General features: G+C 52.9%; 1 protein-coding gene across 5 annotated transcripts in view; it reads left to right on the top strand.

Annotated features, from left to right (window-relative positions):
* The window catches only part of ARRB1 (arrestin beta 1), a 73,764-nt gene extending 54,585 nt beyond the window's left edge, over positions 1-19,179 (top strand). For 3 of the 5 annotated variants that reach the window (XM_046017436.1, XM_046017437.1, XM_046017434.1), the window contains exons 6-16: positions 456-515; positions 1,361-1,428; positions 3,581-3,716; positions 4,532-4,616; positions 5,056-5,128; positions 5,944-6,081; positions 7,245-7,328; positions 8,558-8,581; positions 10,838-10,908; positions 11,772-11,823; positions 13,208-19,179. In XM_046017436.1, coding sequence (XP_045873392.1) covers positions 456-515; positions 1,361-1,428; positions 3,581-3,716; positions 4,532-4,616; positions 5,056-5,128; positions 5,944-6,081; positions 7,245-7,328; positions 8,558-8,581; positions 10,838-10,908; positions 11,772-11,823; positions 13,208-13,319 — 903 coding nt within the window. In that variant the 3' untranslated portion in view covers positions 13,320-19,179. Of the gene's footprint in view, positions 1-455; positions 516-1,360; positions 1,429-3,580; positions 3,717-4,531; positions 4,617-5,055; positions 5,129-5,943; positions 6,082-7,244; positions 7,329-8,557; positions 8,582-10,837; positions 10,909-11,771; positions 11,824-11,974; positions 13,181-13,207 lie in introns of those variants that run through there. The other 2 variants (XM_046017438.1, XM_046017435.1) reach the window with 2 other exon arrangements.
* The last annotated feature ends 1,973 nt before the right edge of the window (positions 19,180-21,152 follow it).

Here is a 21,152-nt window from a genome sequence, read left to right as displayed (position 1 = left end):
TCGAGCACACCTGGATAACCCTGGATACTATCCCCATCTCAAGATCCTTAACTTAATCCTTAACACCTGTAAAGTCCCCTTTGCCATGTAAGCTAACAGTCAGAGGTTCTGGGGATTAGGATGTAGGCATCATTGGCGAGGGCAGGGGGATGTAGGGGGTGGCTCTTATTCTGTCTTTACCACAAGCTAGGGGTGACCTGTTAGACAAAGAAAAGCATTGACATCCTTGTCTTTGCCGGAGGGGCTTCTGGCCCAGTGTGGAGTAGGTATCCTTGGGATGGTCTGACAAGGGAGACATTGTCTGTCCCCTGGAGCCCCTAGTCTGATGGATGAGACATGGCCTGTTGCTAGGGGCCCCCTGGTATGACGAACATGTATGGGGGTGGTGGGTGGGCGACATGGGGAGGTTAGGGGTCAATGTGACAGGAGACCTATTCTGTCTGTCCTCTTAACAGATCCCTCCGAACCTCCCGTGCTCTGTGACATTGCAGCCAGGGCCTGAAGACACAGGGAAGGTGGGTCACATCTTTGGACGCGTCTCTCTGGGCATAGGACATTTGTATCACCAGGGCCCTGGCTTGCTCTCTGAGAGGAGCGGACCCCTCTATGTGGAAGGCTCTTTGTGTCTAGGCCACTTCAGTACCGCCTCAGATAAGCAGTCTCTTCTCATACAGACAGGGTGTCACTCCCCTGACCCCCGCATTCAGTTACGTGTCGTCTCTCCTGGGCTGCTTTTTGGCTGTAGCAAAACCAAAATATTCTCTGAACTACCACCTGGCCTCACTACCTTGCATGGGGGTACATTCGTTTTGGTTTCACAAGTGGGGAAACTGAGGTCCCAAAAGAGGTGACACCCCTTGTGTTGCAGGCCCTAGATCTAAGCCCCCGTTTCCTCATCTGAAAAATGGGCACAGTAGGATGTGCTGCCCCGTGTGGTTGAGAGGGTGGAGTGAGGCCCTGAAGTGCCCGACGGTCTGCACACAGTATGTGCCTCCCCAAGCAGGGCTGTGGAGGCACCGGTTGTGATTTCCGGGTGGCTGCCTCTGTGAGGACAGCCGCCCAGACCAGTCAGGCGTCTGAGGGTGGAGCCCGGTTAGGGCAGTTTGGGATGTCCAGAGGTGGGGCGGGGGTGGGTGGGTGGGGGGAGAGCTCTGTGAGAAGGTCAAGTGGGGGAGGCAGCCACCCCCAGAGGCAGCACAGTGCTGGGGCTGACCCCAGGTCCTGAGTCAGGCTGCGCACGGGGCTGTGGGGTTGGGTGTTCCTATCCAGTGCCTTGGTTTGTAAAATGAGAGGGAGCTGGCTAGGATGTGGGGACCCTGCCCTGTCCAAGACCCTGTGGTTAGCAGCCACTTCCCATCAGGCCTGCGGTGTGGACTATGAAGTCAAAGCCTTCTGTGCCGAGAACCTGGAGGAGAAGATCCACAAACGGTGAGAAGGGCGCAGCTTCTGCGGGGTGTGGGCTGCCCGCTGGCAATGGGAAGGAGACAGGGCCAGCAAAGCCTGAAGAAGAGATAAGTAACAATACCGGGAAGTATGCAAGGAGGGGCCGCGCATTCCAGCCTCAGGAACCCCAAGACGGGCGCTCTGGAAGGCTGGCGAGTCATGGAACATTTCCTGGGGGCAGGTGGTCCAAGGACTTGGGCTCAGGTCTCAGCGTTTCTCCCTTTACACCGCCGAAACCCCCTCCTCCATCTCCCTGCCTCTCGGTTTGCCCCACCAGACTGCATGGCTCTTTATTTTGTTTCAGAAAGAAACAAAATTCGGATTGTTTTTAACAGTGAGCAGGACTTTTCCCAGCCATCCTAGACCCCCACTTATCACTTCTCCTCCTGGGGGGCCATTAGCAGCAGGTGATGGTTGGGCCGGTGGTGGGGCTAGTTATTGGGTCAGTGGAAACTTCTAAGCAAGGGAGAGAATTGTAGTCAGAGAAGCCCCTCTGGGGAGAGTGAGGGGGAAAGTCAGCCCACATGTCCAAGAGTGTTTTCCTGGAGAGGCACAGCCCTGGGCAGAGAGCCCAGCTGGCAGCTGGAAAGAGCTGGCTCTGACTTCTGAGATGGACTGCCCAGCCCTGCTCTCAGGCCCGCTCCTCCTCAAGGTAGGTCCTGCGTTGCCTCCTGGTAAGGCTGGCCTCAGCCCGCAGCTCTGATGAACCCACTTCACCAGGCAGTCAGTGATCCTCGGGAGGCTGGCTGAGGGCGGTCACTGCAACTTCCTAGGAAGTGGGCTGAGCTTGCCACCTGGCGGCTGAAGAGTGTATTGCAGGCATGTCCCTTTCCACCCTGGGCAACTCTGGGGTGTCGGGAGATGGGGCACTTTTCCCTTGCATCTCTGTCTTCCTTTTCAAGACCCGAGACAGGGGAAAGAAGGGAGGGTGTGGTTTTTTGAAGGGGGCCTGACTAGAGCAAAGAAGAGGAACAACACTGAGGGCTACTGTCTTCAGCCCACCGTAACGGCACATTTTAAGTCCATACCAGAGTTAAAATACTAATGATGATTTATCAAGGGCCTAATAAGGACCAGACACTATTCAGAGTGATGAACATGTACGAACTAATTTAATCCTCTCAGCAACCCTGGGAAAGAGGTGTTGCTATTATTACCATTTTACAGATGAGGAAACTGAGACCCAGAGGTGAATTTACTCAAGGGGGTATAGTTAGAAAGGGGAGAGCTAAGGCCTTAAGCCTGACTGTCCGGTTCCAGGAAGTGAAGGTGAGCAGCAGGGATGCCGGGTTCCCTGGCACGCCACAGACACTGCCTCACCAGGTCCCATCCCCTCCCAATCCTTGTGTCCTCGTTTCCTCCTTAAGCACCTGTCACCTTCCTTGAGCCCCATCTCATCTTTGGACCTCCATCTATTCAGTGGGTCTCTGTTCTCTTCACTGACCTGCATCCCTCTGACTGAATCCACACCCCTTCACTGAACCCTGTCACCTCTCTGAGCTTCTTCATGGGGCCCCTCTGCATCTTTTGATCAAATAAATATTTGGAAGGCATTCATTATATGGGAGGTACTGTCATAGGTGGTGAAAACCCAGCAGTGAACAATGTAGACAAGAATTTATCTCCTTAAGGAGCTTGCCACTATTAAGTAACCTAAGGGAGGCTGGACGTGAAACGTAGTCCCTTTCTTGTCATCCTGAAGAGTGGCCACAGGGGTTCAGCTCTGATGGGGTGGGAGTTCAGACAGGAGATCAAGTGAGCTGATCCAGGAAGGCTTCCCGGAAGAGGAGGCATTTAGCTGGGCCTTAAATAAGGAAGGCCCAGCTAAATGCCTAAATGAGGGCAGAAGTGGGAAGAGGGTATTGCAGGTGGGGGGCCAGTGTAAGCAAAGCTGCAGAGACAGGACTAGATAGGCCTAGGATGACAGAGAGGAAGTAGGGATGGCTGCAGACACAAGGCGGGAGGATAGAGTGGAACTGGGCGGTGACAAGGCCCCTGTGTCTGCCTCTGCAGTTTGGACTGGATTCTAAGGCCACGGGAGCCATGGCAGTCTCCTGAGCAGGCAAGGGAGGATTACAAGGGAAGGGGATGGAGGCACGTGACTCTGGCTATCTTTTGCTCTGCCCATGTCCATTAGGAATTCTGTGCGCCTGGTTATCAGGAAGGTTCAGTATGCCCCCGAGAGGCCTGGCCCCCAGCCCACAGCTGAGACCACCAGGCAGTTCCTTATGTCGGACAAGCCCTTGCATCTTGAGGCTTCCCTGGACAAGGAGGTAGGAGGCTTGGACTTGGCAAGGGGTGGGAGCTGTTCGGTGGGGGTGGGGACCTCCCAGCTCAGTTCTCTCCTGGTCGCTAGAGCTCCTGGGTTCAGGGAATCGGAGACCTCCCTTGGGGGATGTAGGGAAGTCCTAGGGGCCGAAAGGAGGGGCAGAGTGGAGCATGAAGCTGAAGGATGGGATCGACTTTGAAGTCAGGGTACCTCCTGAAGGGATGTGGGTCCTGGCCATCTTCCTGCACCCCTCACCCCCTTCTGCAGTGTGGGCATGTCTCTCTCTGTGGGGACAGTCGAGGGCAAGTGCTAGTGGCAAGATTTGAGCTGAGGTCCTTCAGGGAGAATTCCGACCCGGTTTCCTCAGTGAGCCAGCCTTTCTCCTGCTTCTTCCAGACCCCCCTGAGTCTAGAATTCCTGGCCTCCAGAGCCAGCAGGGACTTGATACACCACCTAGTCCAAATCCTCCACTGAGCAAAGGGGGAAACTGAGGCTTAGGTAACTTTCCCAAGGTCACGCCGCTCTCATTCTCTTCATCATTGTTATTCCTATTGTTCTCATTTTCTGGTGACCAGGTCAGGACTGGAGCCCAGGAATATCACCTTCTAATCCAGTTATCTTCCAAAATCCCACCAAGGCACCAGTCTAACCTACCCAGTGCCTAAGCATCAGTGAGACATGGCTCAGGAATTTGAGGCCAATGTCAGAGTGGCCAGAGTCTGTGTGGTCAGGAGATGTGTGTGGGGCCTCTTCTCCCTCCCTCTGTCTAGAGCTTTAGTACCCCCTGGTCCAACCCTCCTGCCTTCTTCTGCCTCCCAGATCTATTACCATGGAGAACCCATCAGCGTTAACGTCCACGTCACCAACAACACCAACAAGACAGTAAAGAAGATTAAGATCTCCGGTATCCAGGGCAGAGGGCCAACCCAAGGGGTGGGCAGGAGGGACTCCTCCCAAGGGTTGGGGGTAGCTGAAGGCTCTCCCCTTGTTACCAGCCTTGTAGAGAACTACCAGCCTGTAGGGAAGCCCAGGGCCTCCTCTAAGCCAAAGGGGAAGGCTTTTGAGGCTAGTAATGCAGGCTGCTCATTGGCCAGGTAATAAGTTTACTGTGTAAGCTGCCTACTCTTAGGTTCCCTGGGTTCTCAGCAAAGCTGTCCCCGAGGGAGGGTTTTGATGATGGGAGGGAAGGGTGCCTTTGGGCTATGCTTCGGGTGCAGACAGGGTGGTTTCTTGTAGGATCCCCTGATGCGCTCCAGGGATGAACATCCCCAAGCTGAGGGAGCCTGGGATGCCTGGGAGCGGCAGCCCTGGCTCACACCACCTTGTCTCCCTCTTCCTCCCAGTGCGCCAGTATGCGGACATCTGCCTTTTTAACACAGCCCAGTACAAGTGCCCCGTGGCCATGGAAGAGGCTGAGTAAGTGAGCATAAGCCCAGCCTTGGATGTGTGGGGCTGGGCAGGGAAATGGGAAGCCCTGGCTTCAGTGACAGGGGCACGTGGTTTTTTTTCCCACCTGCCAGAGGGCTGGGCCTTGGACTTCCTAGCCACTCATGGTACATGATCCCAAACAGCCTTTTAGAAAACACCCACTTGATTTTAGCTACAAGAAAATGTACACTACAGTCAAGGGAAAGACCTGCTCAAACTAGAATGACAAAATGAGAGCTATTGAATTGAAGGGGACTGGGGCTGTAATTATACAGTGCCGGAAACCTAGATTAAAGGGCAGACTTTGCTCTGAGCTTCCTGGCAGCCAGGGCAAAGAGGGTAAGGCACTAGGTACATAGCTTTTCTTGTCTGATGAAAGACTAATCCAGCTCATTGGGTAAAATGATTGTATGTGGGAACGTAGAGAATAATTATATATAAAAAATTTAGGTTTGAGGGGCAGCTGCTGTGGTTGGGCGTGGAGTTTTGTTTCAAGCTTGTTAGCAGCTCAGGCAAGGGGAGAGCTCTCCAGTGAAACGTCTTTTCTCACCTGAAGGAAGTAGATGCTCCTGTTAGAAGACACATCTGGTTTTTGGGTTTTCCTGGCCCTGCCTCCCTTTGGGAGGCAAGTGTATTACGTGTCATTTTTTCATGTATGTGTGTGTTTATGGATATCTAGCCCTCAGTATTTTGGAAAGTTACAAACATGTTTTCAATGCTACTCTGTGGTCTCTGAGTTGTTCTAACTGGGCTGGGGGATGACGGATGGGGTGTGTTTCCACACCTGCCTCCCTTCTTCCCAGTGACACCGTGGCTCCCAGTTCAACCTTCTGCAAGGTATACACACTGACCCCATTCCTGGCCAACAACCGAGAGAAGCGGGGCCTCGCTCTGGATGGGAAGCTCAAGCATGAAGACACAAACTTGGCTTCCAGCACCCTGTGAGGACCCACCTGCCCTCCTCCCTGCCCACCTCCCCGGGGGTCCACCAGTGCCTGTCCATGCTGTGCTCATCCTCTCCCCAAGTATGGTCCCTGGCCCCATCCTCAGGAGCTTGAACTGTAGGGAAACTGTCCCCTTACTCCCATCCCTATCCAGGGATGCCCCAGAGAGCCAGATGGGCCCCTAGACCAAGCTCCCTCTGTCAGTGCTGGGATCTGCTGGCTTCCCAAAGGAGGGCAACCCAGAGAGGCTTCCTGCAGGAGGCAGCAGCTCCTGACCTAGTGTCTTGAGTCAAGTAGGGTATGTCCCTGAGGCAGAGTAAGGCTGGACGGAAAGGAGTGGCTTCGGTGGGAGAGGATGGATCAGGAGGTGAGTGGGGAGTCTGGGGAGATGTGGACAGCGAGCTAGGCTACAGCAGGTGTTGGTGTGCCCCTCAAAGGGATCCCTGGGCCACATGATCACTCTTGTCTCATGGGCATCACTGACTTGGAGGCTGCCCTGCTCTTGTGGAGATCTGGGGTATAGGGAACTCGTCTCACCCTACCCACTGAAGTCTGGCCCTTCTGTGGGGCTCTGGCCTGCCTCTGCTGTACCCCTGCCCTGGACTCCCAGTGTAGACCCTGTGCTCCAGCCACACAGCTGGTCACAGGTGTGCTAGCCACTCACCTCCAAGTCTTTGCCCTCTTCTTCCACCCTGGTCCAAATCCTACCAGTCATCAAGACTTGGTGGAGGGGCCGCCTCCTGCTGGGTCTTCCCCAGTACCTCCTCCCCTGCCTTGCCAACCTCGCTCCCTCTCTCTGAACTCCCTGTCTAGCCCTTTGTGCCCCATGGGTTGCTGAGTAGTGGGAGAGAAACATCCATCCACCCAAGGGTAGTAGGAGCCCCCCCTCCGCCTGCTGCTGGGACTCAGACCCAGGGAGGAATGGGGCTTATCAAGTGTGCCCGAGGAGTGAATTTCACAGCCAGATAGGGGACCCAGGGATCCAGGTTCCCCCCAACTCAGGGCAAAGCTTCCCTTTGTTATATAGTAGGCTCTGCACATGGTGGCTGAGTGACCCAGGAGAGGGACAGATGGCCACTGCCCCCACTGCACCCCATCCTTGCCGTGTCTCTTCTACCCAGTGATCATCGGTGAACCTGCTTCCCTGTGTCACCTTGCAGGTTGAGGGAAGGAGCCAACCGGGAGATCCTGGGCATCATTGTTTCCTACAAAGTGAAAGTGAAGCTCGTGGTATCACGGGGTGGGTGAGTGTTCTAGCCCAGCCCAAGACTCCCTAAATGTATAATGGGGTGTCCCAGATCACCCCAGCCCACTGCCCTATTCTGCCTGATAGTTGCATCCACCGAGAGGGTACCAAGCTTGAAGACTTCCTGTTCCTTCTCTTCCTCCTTCATGCCTCCCTTTTCCTCCTCCTCTTCCCCCCTTTCCCTCACCTACATCAGAGGCTTTTGACCCTTCCCCTGCCCTTTCCATGTCTCTCTCTCCCTCTTTCTCCTCCTCTTCCTCCCTGTCCCTGTCTGGACACACAGGGTTGTTGCGGGGGAAGCTTCCTCAGAGTCTGTGCTGTGGGGTCTCCAGAGGGTTCTATCCCCTCACTATGTCTTGGGGCCCAGCACCCACCCCTGCTCATGCCCACGCTGATCTGCTAAGGAAATGGCTAAAGGGGCTCAGAATCCCAGCGCTAGATTAGGGATGTTTGGACTCTCCCATTTTACAGATGGGGAAGCAGAGGCCCAAACCATTCTCCAGACATTTCCTGAAACGTCCTCCCCTAACTTCAGGTCGTAGGCTGGGCACTGGGGTCACTGCAGTGGACCAGGCATATTCCTGCCCCGGAGCATGGTCTGTGCGCCACCTCAAAAGGAGGGAGCTCAGATAGAACAACTTTTCCCCACAGATGGGGCTTGCATGTTGTACTAGACCTAGAATTCTGAATCTGAACTTTTTGTCTGACTCATAAATTTCTATGAAAAGATTTGCAAGCTAATAGCATTAGACGTTAGAGTCATGCCCTATGTAGATGGCTTTATCTAATACTGACCGCATGTTCTAGGACATCTCAGAATTGCAAATCCCAGATCCTGTGTTCTTTGACTCTCCACGACTTCCTTGAGGAATCCTTGGTGAATCCCAAATTGATTTTTCTCCTGCCGTCAGGCCTCCCCAGGGCAGGCCGCACAGGGGTTGGCTATCATGTCTCCTTTGCCAAGGGGGATCCTGGGGGCTCAGCGAGTCCTGGGATTTCGGTACCCCCCCATCCTCTACCACCCCCACCCCCTCCACCCCACAAGATTAATGCCATTTCTGTGTATCTCTGAATAAGAGGTCACAGCCGCAGAGCGGTGGGTGGGAGTGCGTCTCAGGGTCTGCCCTACTCCTGAGGGCAGCAAGGTGGTGAATGAACATGCTTTCTGTTTTCTTCCTCTCTGAACTCTCTCCTGAACACCTCTCCCGCCTTCTCTGACCCACCCAGCCTGTTGGGAGACCTTGCATCCAGGTAAAGCCCCTCCCTTCAACCTGACCCACACACCTTCCTGGAGGGTCCAGAGACCCCTGGGCTGACCATCCGGAACTGTAGGGCACTGGGTTGGGAGGAGTCTTAGCAGTCACTTTCGATGGCCAGGCTCGGGCATAAGTGCTAGGACTAGAATCCTCTCCAGAGGGACTTAGGGAGATGCAGTTTCTGCTTTAAAACAGCCTTGCCCTGTTCTTCCATCCCTCCCAAGTGAAAGGAACCTTTGCAGATAATAAAGTCAGCTTCCTGGATCTGGGGGAATAGACCCCCGGCCCCTATCACACAGTCTGATGTTTTGGAGACATGCAGGCTTTATGGCTTCCAGACTTGTACCCTAATGAGAATTAACTGCTGGCCATGTGGAGAGGGAGACCTAGGGAGAGGTCCTGCGGTCCTGATCTTGTACACAAGGTTTCTTGTACACATGGTTCCTTGTAGCACCTGGATCCTTGCACCTTCCAAAAAAGGCATGTGCCTCACATGCAGTGGTTTTGCCTCATCTTGTCACTAGATGGCAGTAGTGCTCACCCCAAGAAATCAAGCTCTTTGGAGAGGTGAAGTTAATTCATTTGAGTTCAGTTCAATATAATTCAGTAAAGATTTCTGGAATCCGGATTTATGCCCAGCCTTGTGCTACAATTCTGGGGCCCCAAGGAAGAATCAGACCTACCCCGCCCTTGATCACTTATGGCCTGCTGGAAGGTTAATGTCCAGATTTTTCCATCCATGCACTGTATGGCTTTCACAAAGACTGGCAAAAAGCATTCTTCCCTTCTGTTAGTTCACTCTTCCAAGTGAACCTGGAAAAGCAATCCGCTTGGCAAGCAAAAAGAAAAAAAAGAGCCAAGTTGTTTCAATAATCTATGAATCCCCATGTCCCCATTGAGGGAAGTAAAGCTTGAATCTGGCAGGTATAAGTTTCATAGTTCAATCAAACCTTTTACCTACATCATCTCCTAGAAGTTCTAGTGGTTGTAGAAGTTAAGCGTTGTTATCCCCATTTTCCAAATGAGCTCAGTGAGACCTGAAGATATAAAAGTGTCCCCCCAGACACTGCTGGGGGCCTGGGAATGGACCTTTCTGGTTGCACAGCCTCTGTCCCTTCCTGCTCTGTTCCCCTCCCCCTTCCTCCCTGACACCTGGGCCCCGGGCAGAAAGGTCAGTAAGATGAGGTTGTGCCTGAACAAGGTCACAGTTGACAGGGCCTCCTAAGTGGCACCAGACTGAGCTGAAAGGAGGCACTTTTGTGGCTGCTTCTCTAGGAGTAGAGAGCAGAAGTTGGGTAAGAATGTGAATTATGCAGTCAGATTCCTCTCTCTTACTTCCAAAAAAAAAAGAAAAGGAATCCTGTCTCTCATTTCCCATTAATAGCTGTGTGGTCTTGTGTGATATATTTTTCCTCCTTGTGCCTCAGTTTCCTAGTCTGTACCTATGGTACAATAATGAGACTGTTGTGGAGATTAAATGAGCTACTCTAGAATCATCCTTGGCACGGAGTCAGTACCATGTGTCTGCTCTTATTATTTTGCTTGTCAGGGCCCAGCAGAGGGAAGTCTGGGTCAGAAGCACTGGCCTGTGTCAGCACATACCCCGTACTCCACGTCCTGCCTCCCCCACCCTCCACCCAGACCCTCCATCCCTACAGGGCTTCAAGGAAGGCTCAGTGCACGATGTCAGTAGCCCTGGGCCCAGACAACCTGAATTTGACTAAACTGACCTCAGCAGTACATCATCCAGGTGGCAGGGGGTTCGGGCCCCCCGGAGTACTTTTACAAGAGCCTCCTGGAATTGTTGGGAGGTGGGACTGAGTAGGGGGGAGGGAAGGGCAGGAGGGCAGTGTTAGGGAAGGCTGCGCTGGCCGCAACCGACTGAGGCCTGCGGGGTCACAGGGCGCCTCTGGAGCCACCCAGGGACCAATGTGTACATGGCCCTGGGCAGTCCTTTCCCCACCCCCTTGCCTCCTCTCAGCTCATGAGAACCCAGGGGTCCTTACCAGGAAAAGGGAGGTTTCCGTTTCTTTTTGGAGGCAGCAGAAAAGTTCTTCTAATTCAACTTCTAGAGGAAGTAAGGTTCAGAGAGTGACAGAACTGGGGCCTGAGTCTGGATTCCCTGCCTCAACTGAGAGCTACCTCCTCCAACCATAAACCCCTCCCCAGGCCTCAGGCTGGTAGGGCATTGAGTCTTCCTTCTAGCCTGAGACTGACCTTGAGGCTCACTGGGTCTGGGTCTTTTTTTCAGTGACGTGGCCGTAGAACTGCCTTTCACCCTAATGCACCCCAAGCCCAAAGAGGAACCCCCACATCGTGAAGGTAAGCAGGATCTGCGGGTCACTGGAGTGGGGGTTTCCTGGTTGCCCAACCCATTCTCCACCAGCTACTGTCTCTCCCCATCACCCCATCTAACTGTGGGTTAGCCTGCAGCCCAGGGTCACCCTTTTTCCTCACCCTCCCCAGGATTTTTTGTGAGGCCTACACTCCTCTCTTTGCATCTGACTCCCCCAAGAAACAGAGGTCTGACTCATTTCTCCAAGGGGAAGGAGGCTGGGAGCATTCTTGGAGCTCTTCTGGCCGTTCTTGGAGCTCTTGTCTTGCATCCAGGCATCGGGAAGGGGCTGCGCAAATTAAGATGGTCCCTGGACATATCTTAGTGATTTTTTGAAGTGATACCAGATTGGTCATATTTCCTTAAATCTAAAATTGTTTAAGTTGAAAGAGGCAACAGTATAGTCTGTACCACAAAGAAAGAAAAATGTTCCCACAATTAAACTGTGAAATGCCATTGGTTGTAAAATACACCCCAAGTTCAGAGATGTGCAGGTACGCAGGTGTGTGTGGGGGGAAATAATGGTTGTCTTAACACTAAATGCAAGTCAGGTATTTAAGAAAAGAATCTAAGTCATGCAAGACACATGCCAAAGAGCAGGGTCCAGAGGTTTTTCTGTCCTAGAGCTGCTAGGGGCCTCTAGGGCCTCCTTGGACCCTCCCTGGACTCTCCTTCCTGCCATTAGGATGATTCGGGGGTGTTTTCAAGACCAGGGACCAATACTTCTCCCCCCCCACCTTCTTCCTTAGCCCTCCCCACCTTAGTTTGGTTGCCGTAGGGTGGGGACCTGTGCCCATTTGCCCCCTGCCCTGCCCACTAACCTACGGGCCTCTGCCCACCCTGTGTTTAGTTCCAGAGAACGAGGCGCCGGTAGATACCAATCTCATAGAACTTGACACAAAGTAAGCCAAACCCTGCCTGCAGACAGCGTGGGGGAGGCGGGCCTGGGGTGGAGGCGGGGCAATGGGGTCATTTTGCATATATGCTTATTAACCCCTGAGGAACGGCCGGTTTAACCCCTGTGCTGAGAGCTGCCTCTGCTCGCCTCTTCAGCAACCCGCTTGCCTGCATGTGACTTGAAGGACCCTCCGTGCCTGTTCCTCTTCCTCCTGCCTTGGTGGGGTCTGTCTTCCTCCCTCGTCCTTGCACGTCCGTCCGTCAATCCGTTCGTCCATCCACAGCGCCTGCTCGGCTCTCACAGGGCTGATTGGGTTCGGGGGCCCTGGGTCCGGCTCTCCAGCCCTGCCCGCACCCAGCCAGTGGAATCAGGCTGTGGGGTGGGGAAGGTTATGGGAGCTCTTGTTGCTTCTGACTCCTGAGGACAGATGCGGATTTCCCTGCTGTCAAAGGCCATCGCCTCACCGGACAGTGGCTGGAGGGGGAGGACTTGGGCAGACTTCCTGAACCACCTCCAGAGCCAAGCAGCTTTCTCTCCAGCTCCAAATCCACTCTTTTATTGTCTCCCAGGAGATACTTGGGGTGTGGGGTCTCAAGTCATGCCATGAGGATGTCTCATGGGGCTGGCTGAATTCTGTGGGGTGGGGGTCTTGGTGGGCTTAACTCTACATGTTACGTGATAGAACAGAACTCACTGTTCTTAGAAGCAGTCCTTCGTCCTGAAAGCCCACTCAGATGCCCCTTTTCCCCACCTACCCTTCCTCTAACCCCACAATTTAGATTTGCTACCCCCAGACTCCCTCCTATCCAAGATCGCTCAGGGTAGAGTGGGCTGACAGCTCCCTGGAGAAAGGGCATTTGTGGTTTTTCTCTTCCACCAAGCCAAGCCCACATGGTGCTGTGCAGAAATGAGAATTCTTCCTGAGGGTAGTTCTTTTGGTGGGTGGTAGGGTTTCTTGGGCCGGTTCGGGGGGGTTCGGAATATGCTGGGAAATGACTGGTGGCCTGGCCTCTCCCGGTAGGACTAAGTTCACCTCTGGCCCCAGCCCAGCTACACCGCACCTCCATCCCTCTTTGATATCTCCCCCACTCCCAGATCCTTCAGAACCGGATCACTGTCCAGTCCTGGTCACTTTCCAGGCTGGTCACTTTCCAGCTCTTAGGCATGAGAGTTGAACTCATGCATCCCTCTGGGATTCCCACAACTAGCTGGAGCCCAGATGCGACCAGTCCTACTGTCTCCAGAGGGCATTTAGACATGCCAGCCTGGCAGGCCTTTCTGTCCACGGGCTACCCCAGGGACCGGCCTCTGAGTCCCCTTTGAGCCTCTGGAGTTGCCTGCTTCCCTGCCTGGCAAACAGGCCCCGTTTTCCTTGTCTTTCCCACCAGCGATGATGACATCGTGTTTGAGGACTTTGCCCGCCAGAGACTGAAAGGCATGAAGGACGACAAGGAGGAGGAGGAGGATGGTACTGGCTCGCCACAGCTCAACGACAGATAGACTGGGGCCGGCCCTTCCTCCGGGCAGCTCCAGGTCCGCGTTCATGCACTAGGATGCTTATTCGTCTTCTTCCTGTCCTTGTTACCCTCCCCCTTGTCCTTCTAGTTCCTTCTGGGGCGGGGGGGCCAGCGGTCTTCCAGGTCACGGTGGTGAACCTCTGGCCTCAGGATTGGCCCTACATCACCACGCCAACAGGGTCACGAGGACCACCTTTCCCCCGTCACCCCACTCATGGGTCACCCCTCCAGCCTCTTCTCTTTTCCTGCTGACCCCCACAAAGGCCATCCGGGCTCTGGCCTTGGGATTTTACTTGGGATGGGGAGCAGAATGGGGAGGGTGGGGCAGAGGGCTCAAGACACAGGAGAGGATGCCTGTGGCCCCAGGTGGCTGGCGCAGCTCTGGCAGCTAAAAGATGACCACACTGAGGGCCACCCTCTTCTGGCCATGAGAGGCACACCTGTGGATTGATTCTCAGTACTTTTTACAGTCCGGACCCACCAAACACCTCTCCCCTTCCACCCCTCCGTCCCCATCCTGTGTCCCTCTGAGTCTCACAGTGACATTGGTGAAGGTTCACAGACCCCAGGAGTAGAGAAAAGCCACTGGACTGACTTTCTTACCAGCAGTTACCCAGTCTAAGGCAAGCTGTGTGAACTAGCCCAAGTCTAATTCAGTCCTCTCAGGATGTGACATCCTAGCTACCTTGTACCTTATGTGTGTGTCCTATCCATACACATGCACAGAGGGAGAAGGGAGGGGTCTTCGCAAAGCACCAACGGGCCGCATAGTGAGGCCAAGCTCCTGGGGGCTTTTCCAGAAGGGTGGCTCCGAGAGATGGGGGTTAGGGGCAGGAAGATGAGTATTTGCTCAATTCCCTCCTTTGCAGACTTAAGAGCAATCAGTGATCCCACAGCAAGTAAGGCTGGAGGTCCAGATGGGGCTGGGGACACCGGTCCGGTCCCCTACTACCTCCCTTCACAGCCCTCCAGGGCTGAGCTGGGCTGGCCCTGCAGGGTGGGAGAGTGTGCTTGGGGGTCATCACGCCCACAGTCAAAGGGCCTCCTGCCCAGGAGGTGGCGTGGTCCATCAAGATGCCCTCCCTAAAAGGAAGGGGGCTGCTGGGTAGCAAGGAACCCTTCATTTCCTTGGGGATTTAATGACCCCCCCCCCCCCAGTAGGTCCTGGTGTCATGGATGCCCGGTACCCACTGGCTGGGGTTGATGTGATTGGGACCTGGGACAGGGCAAGGCAGATGGTGAGGCAGAAAGTGATAAAAGGTGTTTGTTCTTGTCTGATCTTTGATGCCCACTTACTGTGTGACCTTGGGCAAGTTTCTTTCTCTCTCTGGGCCTCAGTTCTTCACCTAGAAGACCAAAGCATTTGACCAGATGATCACCAAGCGAACTCCCGACTCTGGCCTCCAAGAATTTGTAAGCCTTAGAGCTTCTGGTATGATGGGTGGCACCATCCAGACCACTGACTCTGGTCTCTCTGCCTCCAGAGATGATTCAGGGCCCCAGAATTGGCAGGGCCCTGGAGACCTCCTAGCCCATCCCTCCCCAGGCCCTTCTTGGGTCACTGGAGGGTCATCTGATGTTAAGCTGTGGCCGTAGCTAGCATGAACTGCTCGGCCCTAATACCCCAGTATTAAAGAAGACAAAGCTTAGATTTGTTTATGATAGGGCCTTGGGTACCTCACAGCTCCCTGTGGTTGCAGACCCCCTAAGGCTCACTGTATACACAAGCAAATATATTTCTTAGCAGGGCAAGGGGAATGTCTCCTCCATCCCTGCTCCCTTTTATCTGTGTCTCATGCTTGCCTGGAAAAGGAGACAACAAAATGTTATTATGGGGACTGCACCCTTTTCAGGGCAGCCCCTCCTGGGGTGGGTTGGATAACCATTCTCCATGGCGACAGTGCCCAGTTCCCAAGCCCAGCTCTGCACCCTGACCCTTCCCCTTCTGAATCTCATGAAGTTGCAATTCTAGGGAGCCCTACCCCATGGCAGACCAAGTCAGCTGGCAGCAGCCATGATCTCCTGGCCAGTTCTGGGGTCCTAGCTGTGGGTACCCAAGGCATCCAGCCCCTACCAGAGCTTGCTGGCAGTTCACACCTCCTTGGACAGTTGAAGAGTTGATGAAGGGCTGGAACCCATGCCAAGCATATGCTCTCCGGTGTCCTGCTCTGGGAACTTTGAGGCTGGTACGAGGATTTGAGGGGCTCACTCCCCTACCGACTGGCCTCTTCCTCCATCCCTCAGCTGTGCACACAGATTTGTCACTCTGGTTTCTGGAGCTTCTTCACCTCAACATCACACTCCCCCTTTCGGATTTTTCTGTGTCTTTAAATTCCCCCAGCTGCAGGAAGTACCATACTCCCATCTAGACCTTTACTCTTTGGCCCATGGCTGCAGAAGGGCGGCCCCTGTCCTCAGGAAGCTCATGGTCAGGTGAAAGTTCTAGGGGGAAGAAATGGGGGCCATTAGAGTCAGGGGTCCTTGGCTGCTGCTAGTCCGTATAGTGCCTTGATGTGAAGTAGAAACAGTCCTCTTCCAGGTAGGTTCCGTCCATTTTAGAATGCTCAGCTTTGAGAATGGCGCATAGGCTGGAATTCAGCCCCACTCGCCCCAGCCGGGTGCAACACAGGCTGGAGTGTTTCCTTGGGTCTCTTCTTGAGAGAAAGACCCATATCATCTTTCAAAGCTTCCAGTTGGCTCCAGACCCCACAGTGTTGGCTCTGTGCTGACCCCAGGGCTCTGCACTGGTACCTCCCAGTGGCCCATGTGGGTGGCATAGAGAGATCAGTCTGGGCAGGAAGGAGAGGCCTGGCGCTGGGGGAAAATCTACAGGCAGAGACCAGCTGGGCTTCCTCAGCTTTCCAACCACGAGAAGGGTGAAGTCCTGTGAAGAGAAGGGCTGAATTTGGTCGGCCTCCCTGGGCTGCCTCAGCCTCAAAGCACAGACAGCGAGGGTGGGCACACCAGGTCGGGGTTGGGGTTGCTTCAGCTGCTCAGCTTGTCCCTGACAAGCTGGTTGCCACATGGTGCCATGAAAAGCATGCTGGCCTGGAAGCCCACGGTGTCTCCAGCCCAGTTGTCACCAACCAGCTGAGTAGCCTTGAGGAAGTACCTCATTCTCTTGGGCTCAGTTTCCCTAACTAGAAAACGAGACTGTAATCTCTTCCCCACCTGACGCAAGGGATCTGAAGCCCAGAAGAGACGAGAGTCAGCTCTGTAGCCCCGAGTCACACAGGAAGATCGCTGCGGGCTGTGTCCTCCTCCCGCCGGTCTTCATCTCTTGCCCCCTTCTCTCTTAGGCAGATGTCAACCAGAAGGAGATGCAGTTAGCTTGGCTTTGGTGACCCAGCTGAGAGACAAATGTGGACACTGCTCAGGAATGCCTTGCCCACAGATAGTGGTCCCAGCAATCATGACAGAGAGACAAGCCATGGATATTGTCAGTGATTGGGCTTGGGCAGGGGGCATCCTGGACCCTTCCGGGCCTGGTGGACCCCCATCTCCCATCTTTCAGATCCCACAGAGGACAGGAAGTCTTGGCTCTGATCCCAGATGTGGGAGAGCCACCCACTTCAGGCCCAGGGAGGGCTGAACTACTATTCCATCAAAGAACCCCAAGGGTGAGGTGGAACAGAAATTGCCCTTCAAGGTAGAACCCCCCCCCCCAATCCAGGATCGAGCACAGCTGCTGATGCTCCTTGGTGATACTTGGAAGGGATTCGGGTCCAGGGGAAACCCAGGCCCATTTCCCTGAGAGCTGAGACCCTGTGGACCCATTCACTCCCCATGGTTACAACCTCCCACAAAGGCAGCCTCTTCTGCCAGTGACTGGGGACTGGACATTCTCCACCCATCCCAGAGGAAGGCATTGGCCCCAGTCTTGTATTATAGGGTCTCATGGGCACAGGCTTATGTTCTGATGTGGTTTTTTTTTTCCCTTTTTAAAGTAAAAAAGGACCAAAATAGACTCTCCGACCCTCATGCATAAGGCTGCGCCTTCAGTCTGATGGCATTTTGCCATTCTGGTCCAGGGAGATTCATCACTTCTGTGCCCCATCCAGGGCTGAAATGGCCTACCTGTGGGGCAGGATCCCCATCTCTTCCACTCCCCTGCAGAGTCCCTGCACAGTGGCTTCAATGAGAGGCCCAACAAAGGGGGAGTACCCTCTGACCCGAGCACTCTCTCCGAAAGGGAAATCAAAGCACAGGTCCCCAGGACCCATGACCTATAGACACTCTGATGCAGTGGTTTTCAAACCAGGTGCTGTGGAACTCCTGGGGTTCCACAGAGCTTCACCAGGGGCTGCTAAGGTGGGACCGTGGGGGTGGAGGCAAAGGCTCAGTCTCCAGCTCTCCCCCATCCCCACTTCCACCAGGACAACTCTGCTTTTATCTGTCTTGCCTCTTGAGGTTCCACCTTCAAACTTTTGAAGAAAAGCTTCTTCAAACCACCATTCTGAGGTTTGATCTTCAACCAGCAAGCACAGGTTCTCTTCTTGCTTTTCATGTTAGAATGGCTTTAGCATTCCAGTACAAAGTGGCTTGTACTGGAACTTGGGTTGCAGACCCAAGTCCAAGCATTTGCTTACACAAACATACATACTCGTTTGATGGTTTTGTAGCTCACCCACCATGGAAGCTTCTCTGGCCTGGGTATGATTTGGTCTTACCTTGATATCAGCCATGCAGTGTGGGGGATGATGGAGCAAGGAAATAGGCCCAGCCCCCACCCCACGACTTCTGTCTGCACCCCACTTCCCTGGCCCAGGCCTATGGGACACGTGATAGGAGAAGGAGTAACTAGACTCAGGTTCCTCTTTACATACAGCCAGATGGATGGATGTCCGGGTTCTCACAAAAGAAATATCGAGGGAGGACATTATACATTAGTCCCTCCATGAGGACATGACAGGGTCCCTCCAGAGAACTTTAAAGCAGCCAGTTTCCCTTGAGAAATTCTACTAGACTTCCACTCCCACATCTGTGGACAAGCAAATGTGTGGGCAGCAGGAAGGTTCTGGAAGAGATGTTGGTCCTCCACCCAAAGTCTCTGCCAACCTGTCCTTCTGTCCAGGGGACCCCCACCCCCACCCCAGGGCTGGCTGAGGGGTGGCACATTGGTGAGACCCGGACCAGCCCTTGACACAGAATCCTGCCTGGGCCCCTCACTGAGAGCATTCTAGGTGAAAATGCACGTCTCAGGGCCCAGCAGACCATGTGGCATGGGAGAGAGTTCTATGTTCAGTCCGAGTATGCTCTTGGGTATCCCACTGACCTCAGTTTCCCCAGTGTGTAAGATGGGGCTTGTGCCGGGCTCTGACCACCTCGCAGATTACTGAAAGTGGAGATCATGGGGGGTATGATAGGTGATGTCCTATGAGAGGTGGGAGCCGCACAAACTTGGGGTGTGGTCATGGCCTGCACCATGGATCAGCAGAGCACTTGAGGGAATGAGTATGGGATAATGCCATCTTCCCATACTCTGCGCTTCCCAGACTCTACTCTGCTTCCCATCTCTGCTCTGCGCTAAGGTCCAGCCACAGATGCTATGGGAGATTCCTCCTCTTCCTACCCGATGGGAGCCAGCATTCAGCCTGGCACAGTGACTATGGATCCTGGACACAGGGAGTGACAGGTGGCTGGGACAGGTCTCCAGGTCTGTAGCCCTTCTGTTAAGTGATTATTTTGTGACACCCTCTTTCCTGGGCCACCTGCCAGGTTTATCTGTTGTACCTGTGGCATTCCTTATTATGTCAGATAAGTTATTACAGTTTATTCAACTCTAACAGGACAAATGAACAAGAGAACCATAAATAGGAGACCATTAAAGGTCTTTTGTGACAGATGCTCCATGTGCATTCATTTCTGTCTCCTCAGCTTATGGCAAGACCTAGACCAGCAAATCCTGTCCCTACTGCCTCAGAATGTTGGACAGGACCCATGACTGGGTCAGGTGTTGTCTTCCCTTCTCTTTGGCCCCAACTCCAATCTAGTCTCTGCACCCTCTCTGGAAACTGCCAAAGAGCTCCTCCCCTTTGGGAGGAGTTACCAGTCTTCTGGCCTTGGGGAAGCTGCCAAACCTCTCAGACATCCCTGGATCCCATGAACCCTGATTTGCTGCTCAGGTTAAAGCCATCCCATCTTCTCTTTGGCACCACCAACCACTCCAGCTGGAATCCTGCCCCCGTCTCAGCCCTGGGTCTTATTCAGTACTTATCTCCTGTTCTGCGGGTCTCCCCAAAGTCACTTCACTTTCCTATGACTTACCCAATGCCTGTTCCGAAAGAACACATGGGAGGTATGGGGATGTATGTGAGGGAGATTCGAAGTTCTAGATGATAATGTGTTGCATTAACACAAAAGGGGGATGCCAATGAATGGGAGATGGCTGTCCTGGAAAACTGATTATGTATGAAAAAGAAGTTGTTTTTACATTCCTCTAAAATATGTGTGACTTAGATCAAAGATTGCCCTCCTGGTAGAGCAGAAGGTAGTCTCTTTCCTCTGATGCTCCCTTTGGGGCAGAGAAGGGTGGTGGGAAGATACTGACATTTGAATCAGGAGGCTTCAGCTCAGGGCTCTCATTCTGCCTTCCCATGTGGTCTGTATCAGTTTAGGTCCAGAGAAATAGCCTCCGCCCCTATTTCAGTAGCAGGGATTTTACTGATGATACTGGCTATAATGTTGCAAGAGTTAAAATGCAAGTGAGGCAAGGGAAGCGAGGCAACCCAGAGATTAGGTGTAAACCAGAAGCCACTACTACCTGTGAGGTGGAAGGGCAGGGCAAGGAGTGACAGACCTGAGAAAATAGGAGCATTGAGGAAGGTATCTGAGGAATTCGGACCACAAGAGAAACATGTCTGTCGCTGGGGATGCTACCCAAGGCAGAGAGTCAGAGAATCACTCCTCTCTTTCTGCCCGCTAATTTCAGGCCCATGCCTACTTTTGGCAGATCTGGGTGCCTCGCAATACAGAACAGAAAGTCAGGAGATTAGATCTGAGACCCAATAGGCAAATCACCAGCTCTTCCTCAATCTTCTCATCCAAAAAATAGAAATAATCATATTGGCCTGGATACCACAATTGAGAAGGAGTGTCCTGACATCCACACAGGACCATAAATATGGAAGAAGTATTTGTTTTTGAACCAAAACCTGATAGAACTGAATGGAGAAATATACGAATCCACAACACTCCCCTCTCAGCGATCAGTAGAGTAAGAAGACAGAAAACGAATAAAGATAGAGAAGACCTGAACATTATCAACTAACATGGCTTAATTGATCTTAATAAAATATTTCACCTCAAAATAATAAAATGTATATCATTTTCAAGTGCACATGGAACATTCACCAAGAAAGACAATTTTGTGGGCCTAAAAATACCTTGGTCAATTTAAATAATTTAAATAATAGAAAATAGGTTTTCCGACTGTAACAGAATTGAATTAGAAATTAATAATAGAAAAGTATCTGGAAAATTTACAAATACTTGGAAATTAAACAATCTCATTAATAAAGAGAAAACACATGGAAAATTAGAAAATATTCTGAATTAAATAAAAATGAAAACAAAAATAAGCAAATTTGTGATGTGCTGCTAAATTATTTTGATAGATGCAGAAATGGCATTTGACAAAATTCAATATCCACTCTTGATTAAAAAAGCAACAACAACCGGAAGCCTTACTCAACTTCCTTAATCTAATAACAATCTAATAACACCATACTTAGTGGTGAAATGGCGTCGTGGTGGTGGTGAATGATTTTCTTCAAAGACTGGGAACAAAGCAAAGATGGTTGTTCCTAGCCCTCCT

Source organism: Meles meles, chromosome 8 (assembly GCF_922984935.1).
Source record: "Meles meles chromosome 8, mMelMel3.1 paternal haplotype, whole genome shotgun sequence".
Taxonomy (NCBI): domain Eukaryota; kingdom Metazoa; phylum Chordata; class Mammalia; order Carnivora; family Mustelidae; genus Meles; species Meles meles.
The sequence above is the reverse complement of the archived record's forward strand: the minus strand, read 5'-3'. Positions and strand labels throughout refer to the sequence as shown.